We start from the raw sequence: 10,244 nt of genomic DNA on the forward strand, positions 1-10,244 counted from the left end.
GTGAATGTAATCAATAGATTAGCATCAGAGAGTGTATCTGTACACTGGCATGGGATGCATCAAAGGAACAGTAACTGGATGGATGGAGTGGAGCATGTTACACAGTGTGGTATACCCCCAGGAGCTAGTTTTACTTATTATTTCTATGCTAGACCATCTGGTACTCACTGGTACCACTCTCACAGTGGAGCTCAGAGAACTGATGGACTCTTTGGAGCTCTCATTGTTAAAGAGAAGGAGCAAGGTAATGCACAATACACTGCCTTCCTGAACAAGTTGAATGACACAAACATACAGGAGGACACTTATGTGGATAATCCTAATGAACACACTCTCACTCTTCTTGACTGGCAGAAGAGTAGCTCACTGGATCTCTTCACACTAATACACTCAACTATAAGATACTTTGACATTGACAAAGCATCGCAACTACAAGGATCAGGAGCTGATAGAACCTATTCATCAGATGGTGCAGAGATAGGGCCCGTGCCTTATTGGTCTGGACTAATAAATGGAAGAGGAAGGCATAATAGTGTTAATTACATCAATTCTAGCTTAAGCGAGTTCAAAGTTACTGCAGGACAAACTTATCGATTTCGTTTAATTGGTGCTCAGAGTCTTTATGCTTATCGTTTCTCAATAGAAGATCATAAATTAATCGTCATAGCAACTGATGGTCAGTTTATTGAACCTATTGAAGTCGATTATATCATAATACATTCTGGAGAAAGATATGACTTCCTTTTGAAAACAAAATCGGAGACTGATCTAGTCACCACTCAACAGTTCATGATACGTGCAGTTACATTAAGTTTTACTGCAACATCAACTTATGCAACAGAACAGTCAGCAGAAGCTATTCTCAATTACAACAGTGCTACTACACCATCCAGTCAATATGCAAATATCGCAGCTAGAAGTCAAACTGTTAGTCAAAGGTGCATTGATAGTGATAAGTGTGTAGCTCTTAACTGTCCATTCGAGAAATTTCCAGATAATTTCAACATCAACTGTACTCATATTCATCAATTGCAACTGCTAACTGACTATCCTGGAGACCTGCCTGATGTTGCTACTAGTAATAATTCAAGGTTATTCTTCAATTTCGGTTTTGAAGGAACACGTCAGACCAGCACTATTAATGGACGTAACCTAAAACTACCATCAGCATCACTGGCACAGCTTGAGGCAAGCGAATTGACCAATATTAGGAATAATGAATATTGTGAAGATGAGAAAAATGAGAATGATGAAAAGAAGTGTGATCGTGATAACACAGAAGAAGTCATATCCACCGATTGCTACTGCACTCATGTCATTGAGGAAGAGGCTGACCAGTCAATTGAGTTAGTGATATCAGCCACTGGACCAAACCCTACACAACTAGAGAACTTTCTATTTGCTCATCCAATCCATCTACATGGTCACTATTTTCACGTCGTTGATATTCAATTTGGAACAACTGATCCTGTCACAGGAAGACTTACCGCTGGTAATAGTGATATTGATTGTGGAGGTGATACACTATGTGTTAGACCTCGCTGGAAACCTAATAGGGACTACTCTACACGTACAGGAGTGACAGGTAGGGTCTCATCTAAAGCTCCATTAAAGGATACTCTGTTAATACCAGCTGGTGGGTATGCTGTTGTGTATTTTAAAACTGATAATCCTGGTTGGTGGTTCCTACACTGTCATATTGAGGTACATCAATTGGAGGGAATGGGAGTCATCATTAATGAAGGAGGCTTTAAAACACCACCACCTGATGGCATGAATAAATGTGGAAATTTTCAACTCACAACAAATGAGTTTAATGAAGCAATTGCTGTTACTACATCACCAACACCAACACCAACATCAACTGAAGGTGGAAGTTCTACAGGGTATATTATTGGCATCTCAATCACATCTGTGGTTGCATTTCTGGAGTTTATCATAATAATCATATTAATAATCTTATTATGCTTAAAGTAACAATTGCATGAATTGGAACATGACACATAGTTAAATATAGTAGTTTTAGATTATGTCGTAGTAATGTTACAATTTAGTAGTTCCCATGTTTGAACTAATATTTTGGTTTGTAGCTGATTAAAAATGTTTCAGTAAAACTAAATTGTTAAGAAAGCAGAGAGGGGAGAAGAAGAGAAAGGAAAAAAAACAAAGCAGGAAGACTGTCTATACATGATAACATCAAGAGTATACCACAAATGAAATACAACAAACAGTAAACCACACTGTACATGCAGAAATAGTTTCAGCATACAAACTATAAACTATTATACATGTATATACCAGATCACTTCAGTAAACAAATATAAGGTTGGTCTACACAGTCATGTCATAATATTCTCCCCACTAAAATAAAATTTGTAATTTATAATTACATTGCCTGATGTTAATATCTAAAATTAAGTGGTCTAACGGTTGTTATAGAAACCACTGCCAATGAATATTTAAAATTGTTCAGATATGTTTTAGATACATATTGAATACACTAAGAGAAAGATCACCAGTAGACAATGGTATTATAGATGAACCAATATATCATGTACCAACTGAACAACAAGAACATATCATTGGTATTGAACATAACACTGCTTATGGACACACACTTTAATAATTACAATTGATAGTGTTACTATCTCAGTGTGTGTGTGTGTGCGTGTTCACTGTAATCTAATTATACTGAGTTACTGTATTGATATCCACCCACAAGGTATACTAACATTAGCTTTGTGCTACAAATGTTACAGCAACTGTGAAGCAACTGAAGAACATAACGTATGAGTTGTCATTCATAACAAATTCGCTGGGACATTAAAAAATTTAGTTAAAAATATATCTTCATAAAGTTTCTGTACCCAAAATTTATCACTTATGAACACATTATATTCTACCAATTGCTAAAAGATAAACAACTTTAAAAGGTTGTATGTCTGTACAGTGTACACACATGCCAGGGCATGGTAAGCGACAGAGCCCTTACAGTCTTATTGGTTACTACTTACTGCTACATGTAAACATAGACTATACATGTACATGTACATTTGATATGTCATCATATCCATAAACACAGTGTATATTATAGTCTGATGTACAGTATTTAATATAGTCTGATTTACACCAGGTCCACCATTGGACCACACAAATTATTAGTAACATTGCACCACATAACAGATGTCTCTCAGTCTGATATGGAACAAGACTATAATGTATTACTTAGCACAGTGTATTTAAGATTGGAATGATGTAGGAGAGCAGTTATTATTATAAATTTGATTATAGTACTCAGCAGTCTACACAAGACACCTGTTAAACAATAAAAACCACTTATATATTAAAGACTCTGTAGTATTGTATAAGTACACAAGAAGTAGAAAGCATTAATGACCATTAGGTCTAAAGGCTGGTTCACAATATGACATTAGGCCAGCGTACTGTCAATTTTTAATCAAAAGAGTGGGCGATTTGACCTTTTGATGCATGCTTTCCGCTGGAATAGCCAAATTCTATTCCAGCATCAATGTAATGTCAAGCCTATCGTAATATTGTAAACCAGGTATGCTATTATTGATGCAGTATATGTACATTAAACTAACTAGTATAGTATGACCTCAAAGAAGAGGTGGGCATAAGGTAGATATAGAATAACTGAAGGTGTGTATTCACTCCCACTCATTCACAAACTCTTCCTTCCTCTTACTACACAATGTATAATGCTATCTTTACTACACAATAGTGTGGTATCTATGTGCTTCATCTGACTATGTTATACCATTAGTATCATGGCCCAGGAGAAATTACTTCTGTAGTGATCAAAACATGTGAATGTATCAGTAGTAAATGTACTCTCATTTCTATCTTAATAATATGAATGTCTGAGAGACAAGAAATCAAAGTAAATATCAGTATGTACTACAAAATACAAATTATCTATCCAAAATTAGATTAAGTTAGAATTACTGTAGCAATAATAACATGTAGGAGAGGGAGTTTCTAAGGGTAACACCACAATGACCACCCTGAAGCCATACACTAAATGACACCATTGCACATCCATTCATTCATTCTTTGGAGCAGAATATCTCTACAAAGATCCTTATAGTCTCTTCCTTTTTCATCTTCTTTGCTAGTCCATTAGATACAAAAGCTGAAGAAGTTACTTGCAATCACAATACTCCAGTATGTGAATGTACAGCTACTAATCCTAATGATGTATGCGAGTTTAGACTTGACCAGTAGACATTGGCCCAATATATGATTTACCAACTATCAGCAATGAACAACAAGAACAAGTCATTGATACTACACCTAACACTGCTTATGGACAAATTTAATAATACATTTATAATTTTATTTTCGCAGACATACATTAATATAGAAAATAAGGGTGTATAGTAACACGATGTATCTTGGCACAGCAACCTTGAAACTTACTATTTTACTAGTGGCAATTAAAACAGGGCAATAAAAAGTCTTATTGATTAGGAACAAACAACTTTCATGATAGTCCGCAACAAAGTGGAGGGACCAGACTACTTTTATGATAATTTTCATTTCATCTTTGCTATACAAGTTAATAGTATAAAGCAATTATAATCATACAAACCAGTTCACTCCAAGACTCATTATCTAAACAAGCAATTCCAGGAATTGTGTACTATTAATGCATTTCTATACTTATAGTTATTAGAAAGGAAGGTACCTGTGGTATAGGTTGTATAAACACAGTGGAAATGGTATGTATAAAATCCCATCCCACTTCTTAGGAACAGTATCAGTCATATGGATTCATATACCACATAAATACAAACTGCACTTCACTGATCAATCATTCAGTCAGTCAGTTTGTGACAGAATAATGATTCGGCTTTCAATGCTACTTGAAGTCTTTTGTCTTCTTATCCTCGTATCTCATCAGCAGGTTATTGCTGAAGTTGTAACTTGCAATCACAATACTCCAGTATGTGAATGTACAGCTACTAATCCTAATGATGTGTGTGAGTTTAGACTTGATATTGAGATGCTGCAGACCTTCACCCGATATCTGCTTGATGAGGATGAAGACTCAAGGGGTACTGCAGGCAGTGTCTGGCGTATTAATAACGGAGAATGGGAAAGAGTTAATCCTAAAGACACACTCTGTGGTAGTTCTATTGATAGTACTAACTGCACTCAACCGTTTACTGTTGATGGGTACACGTTTCGTTCCTTTATAGCAGTCAATGGACGTATACCAGGACCAACACTCATTGTAACTGAGGGTCAGTTGGTTAAAGTGAATGTAATCAATAGATTAGCATCAGAGAGTGTATCTGTACACTGGCATGGGATGCATCAAAGGAACAGTAACTGGATGGATGGAGTGGAGCATGTTACACAGTGTGGTATACCTCCAGGGGCTAGTTTTACTTATATCTTTAAAGCTGAACAATACGGGACTCACTGGTATCACTCTCACAGTGGAGCTCAGAGAACTGATGGACTCTTTGGAGCTCTCATTGTTAAAGAGAAGGAGCAAGGTAATCTACAATATACTGCCTTCCTGAACAAGTTAACTGAAATGAACATACAGCAGAATACTTATGTGGATAATCCTGGTGAACACACTCTCACTTTTCTTGACTGGCAGAAGTCAAGCTCACTGGATCTCTTCACACTAATACACTCAACCATTAGATACTTTGACATTGATAAAGTATCAGAACTGTCTGGATCAGAACCTGATAGAACCCGTTCATCAGATAATGCAGAGATAGGGCCCGTGCCTTATTGGTCTGGACTAATAAATGGAAGGGGAAGGCATAATGATACTGACTACTCTAATTCTATTTTAAGTGACTTTAATGTCACAGCTGGAAATACGTATCGATTTCGTTTAATTGGTGCTCAGAGTCTTTATGCTTATCGTTTCTCAATAGAAGATCATAACTTAACAGTAATAGCAACTGATGGTCAGTTTATTGAACCAGTGACAGTTGATTACATTATAATACACTCTGGAGAAAGATATGACTTCCTTTTACAAACAAAAGCAGAGAGTGACCTTGTCTCCACTCAGCAGTTCATGATACGTGCAGTTACATTAAGCTTCACTGTAACATCAACTTATTTACAAGAACAGTCGGCAGAAGCTATTCTCAATTACAACAGTGATGACACGCCATCCAGTGAATATGCAGGTATTGCAGCTAGAAGTCAACCTGTTGTTGAGAGATGTACTTCTACTGATGAGTGTGAAGCTCTTAACTGTCCATTCAAGAATTTTCCAGATAATTTCAACATTAACTGTACTCATATTCATCAATTGCAGCTGCTAACTGACTATCCTGGAGATCTGCCTGATGTTGCTACAACTGCAAATAGTCCAAGATTATTCTTCAATTTTGGTTTTGAAGGAACACGTCAGACCAGCACTATTAATGGCCGCAACCTAAAACTACCATCAGCATCACTGGCACAGCTTGATGCAAGTGAACTAACTGGTATTAGGAATAATGAATATTGTGAAGACGAGAAAAATGAGAATAATGAAAAGAAGTGTGATCGCGATAACACAGAAGAAGTCATATCCCCTGATTGCTACTGCACTCATGTTGTTGATGTGGAGGATAGTCGTTCCTATGAATTAGTAATATCAGCCGTTGGACCAAACCCTATGTCACTAGGCAACTTTCTATTCGCTCATCCAGTACATCTTCATGGACATTACTTTCATGTCGTTGATATCCAATTTGGCAAATATAACGACAATGGAGAACTATCTGATGGCAATAGTGATTTAAATTGTGGAGGTGATACACTATGTGTTAAGCCTCGCTGGAGAAATAATAGAGATTACTCTACACGTAAAGGAATGACAGGCAAAATTTCATCTAAAGCCCCACTGAAGGATACTCTGTTAATACCAGCTGGTGGGTATGCTGTTGTGTATTTTAAAACTGATAATCCTGGTTGGTGGTTCCTACACTGTCATATTGAGGTACATCAATTGGAGGGAATGGGAGTCATCATTAATGAAGGAGGCTTTAAAACACCACCACCTGATGGCATGAATAAATGTGGAGACTTTCCACTGGCAACAGACCAGTTTATTTCAGCAACTGCTGTTACTGCATCACCATCACCAGAACCAACACTAACAACAACAACAGTAGTGAGTACAGTATTTATGCCAACAACAATTCAAATAACACCAACAAACACCAACAGTGGTGGTGGTGGAGGTGGTGGTACTAAATGCTTTCCTCCAGATGCAGTAGTGCGTACAAGAAATGGTCCATTGCTCATGAAAGATGTTGAAATTGGAATGGAACTTTTAGCCTTGAGTTCTAACCATGAACTAGTCTATAGCCCAGTTATATTGATGTTAGATGTTGATGACATTAAACTAGCAAATTATACTATCATAGAGTCATCAGGTAATCACAAACTGACACTCACACCAAACCACCTTGTTCATGCAAGTAAAACAAATGACATCTCATCATCTGTACCTATATTCGCTTCACAAGTGAAAAAAGGTGACAAGATATTTGTTGCTAAATCTCCTGATGTTATTGAAGCAGTTGAAGTCGTTAGCACATCAAGCCAAGTCATCAAGGGTGCTTATGCCCCACTGACAAGAGAAGGTACTGTGGTTGTTAATGATGTTGTAGCTTCTTGCTATGCTGTTGTTAATGATCATAAATTTGCTCATGCAGGGTTTGGCCCATTACGTTTTCTTTATGATACTTTCCACACTTCCCTCCATAGCAAACAGAAGCAAGGGATTGCTTGGTATCCTTCAATGCTCCAGTCACTAGGTAAAGTATTCCTGGATGACAGCAACTACAAGCCAATGAAAGTTGAAGATCTGATCAAGAACAGTAATTAATATTTCGTAAAGTAAACTTTTATAATTTGATTATAGTTACACAAACTTATTACTATATTTCTTGCTATGCATGTGGGTTTAGCTGCATGTTTTTTGCTGCATTGATTTCATTATTTTTAGTTTTTATAGTTTAATTTTAATTTTGAAGAGATTATTGTGCTAAGCTAAATTTAGAATTAACATTAACAATAATACAGTATAGCAATAGGATTAATTGGTTAGCATAGTACTGTACTGCTAGTAAGTACATAACCAGAAACACAAATGTGCTAGATTCAAATACATTTTGGTGATGTTGTAACTACATCACTGACACCGACGCTAAAGGAAGTGGAAGTTCTAAAGTGTCACTTACTGTACAGTGACCAACATGCATAGTTTGCCTACTGATGCTAGTCAGGTGTGACCTGACTCTTGCACAGTGCAAGGGCCTGACTATACTGTGCCACCTCTTGTAACTATATACGGGTGTATCAATTTCAGTACAACTTGTTTACTACAATCCTTAACACTCCATTGTAGTATCTACTAGGAGTAATGCAGAACATTGAGGGGCGAACCTGAGTATGCACACGCAATTAGATATTATTAGTTAGATATTATTAGTTGTAAAGAATGAATCATTAATGAGAAAACAAGTATGAACAAAAATGAATCATCAATGAGAAAATGAGTATGAACAAACTGAGTATGAGATTCAGTTACTTAGTTGTCATGTACAACTGTTTTAACAACATTATTGGAGTCATAAGTAACTTTAATAGATCCAATATTAAACAGCTTTTCCATGACTGATCCTCCATCAATACCAGCCGTCATTAAGAGAAGCATATCATTGTATGCCATGAGCTGCCAGTTTTTGCCACTAGCACTTGTAATAATGAAGTGGGCTGATTTATGAGAACCACATTTAGAAAGCTTAACTGTAGCATGACACTTTATACATTGCCCGATGTGGTCATTGATCTAATTGACGTTCCCAGTGCAACTAATGCAAACTTGATATTCATTTGTATTCAGTACAACACTGATTTCACCTTCTGCAAAATGATTGGCATTGCTTCACATCTCTAGCTGCGACTCTTCTAATAGCCAGCCTGGCTTCTCTCTCTTCAGGAGTCTCTGCGGCCATTCTCTGGCTGTAGAGCTCCCTACGACGACTCTTACAAGCTTCTTCTTGATTCATTTCTCTGACTTCACTGTAAAAAATGCTACCACGTAAAAAATTGCTGAATACTGGTTAATTTTTGTTGCAAGTATGATTATATTGGCTTGTGTGCATGCACGTGAGCATAATCATAGTTAGAGTATTTAACATTAATAATAGTTAGACGATACTACTGCCTGTACAGACAGACAGACAGACGTTTTTTCGCCTTAGTGGGGCGAGCTCAGGCTCGCCCCAATAAATGCACTTATCATTAATTTACTGTTCTTTACTTGTGTCTCTCTTTTAGTAGCTACATATGTGCCCACTTATGCATGCAAGTTCAATCTGTTGAATTCCATTGCTTTAATGTTAAATCAGGCTTCATGCAATCATGTCTTCCACCCACTTTAATTGATACCTGATATACTTCACAAGAACTCATGAATCTAATAAATAATGCCATTCATACTTACAGAAGAACTATAATATAACAAAATAATCACTTGGGGTCACAGCTTGATAAAATTAATTTATGTGTACTACAGTACCTTATAGGTGAATTCATAAATTCACAAGAGCTCATAAATCTAATAAATACCTTCATATGAACCATATTGCAATAGAAATACCTCAATTCATAGCTTCATAGTAACTCATTCATAAATTTACTAAAAATCATCCAAGCCTGTTATAAAAGGAGCAGCTTACACCACTACACATCCATTCATTCATTCTTTGGAGCAGCTAGAATGTCTCTACAACAGATCCTCACAGTCTCTTCCCTTTTCATCTTCTTTGCTAGTCCATTAGTTACTAGAGCTGAAGAAGTTACTTGCAATCACAATACTCCAGTATGTGAATGTACAGCTACTAATCCTAATGATGTGTGCGAGTTTACGTTTGATATTGAGATGCTGCAGACGTTCACTCGATATCTGCTGAATGATACTGGAGACTCACGTGGTACTGCAGGCAGTGTCTGGCATATTAATAATGGAGAATGGGAACCAGTTGATTATGATCCTAGTATAGGCCGTAACACTCTCTGTGGTAGCTCTATTGATAGTACTAACTGCACTCAACCGTTTGGTGTTGATGGGTACACGTTTCGTTCCTTTATAGCAGTCAATGGACGTATACCAGGACCAACACTCATTGTAACTGAGGGTCAGTTGGTTAAAGTGAATGTAATCAATAGATTAGCATCAGAGA

At 36.8% G+C, this 10,244-nt stretch overlaps 2 protein-coding genes across 2 annotated transcripts in view; both read left to right on the forward strand.

The window, feature by feature from the left end:
- LOC100637096 (laccase-1-like) overlaps positions 1 to 1,977 on the forward strand; it is a 2,402-nt gene extending 425 nt beyond the window's left edge. Inside the window, exon 2 of the mRNA XM_020001308.1 lies at positions 18 to 1,977. Within this exon, the coding sequence (XP_019856867.1) occupies positions 18 to 1,977 (1,960 nt within the window). The remainder of the gene's footprint in view (positions 1 to 17) is intronic.
- Positions 1,978 to 4,825: 2,848 nt separating this feature from the next.
- Positions 4,826 to 10,244, forward strand: part of LOC100637223 (laccase-24-like) — an 11,933-nt gene continuing 6,514 nt past the window's right edge. The window contains exon 1 of the mRNA XM_003389354.2: positions 4,826 to 7,686. Coding sequence (XP_003389402.2) covers positions 4,868 to 7,686 — 2,819 coding nt within the window. The 5' untranslated portion in view covers positions 4,826 to 4,867. The remainder of the gene's footprint in view (positions 7,687 to 10,244) is intronic.

This window comes from Amphimedon queenslandica, unplaced genomic scaffold, assembly GCF_000090795.2.
Source record: "Amphimedon queenslandica unplaced genomic scaffold, v1.1 AMPQUscaffold_13089, whole genome shotgun sequence".
Taxonomy (NCBI): domain Eukaryota; kingdom Metazoa; phylum Porifera; class Demospongiae; order Haplosclerida; family Niphatidae; genus Amphimedon; species Amphimedon queenslandica.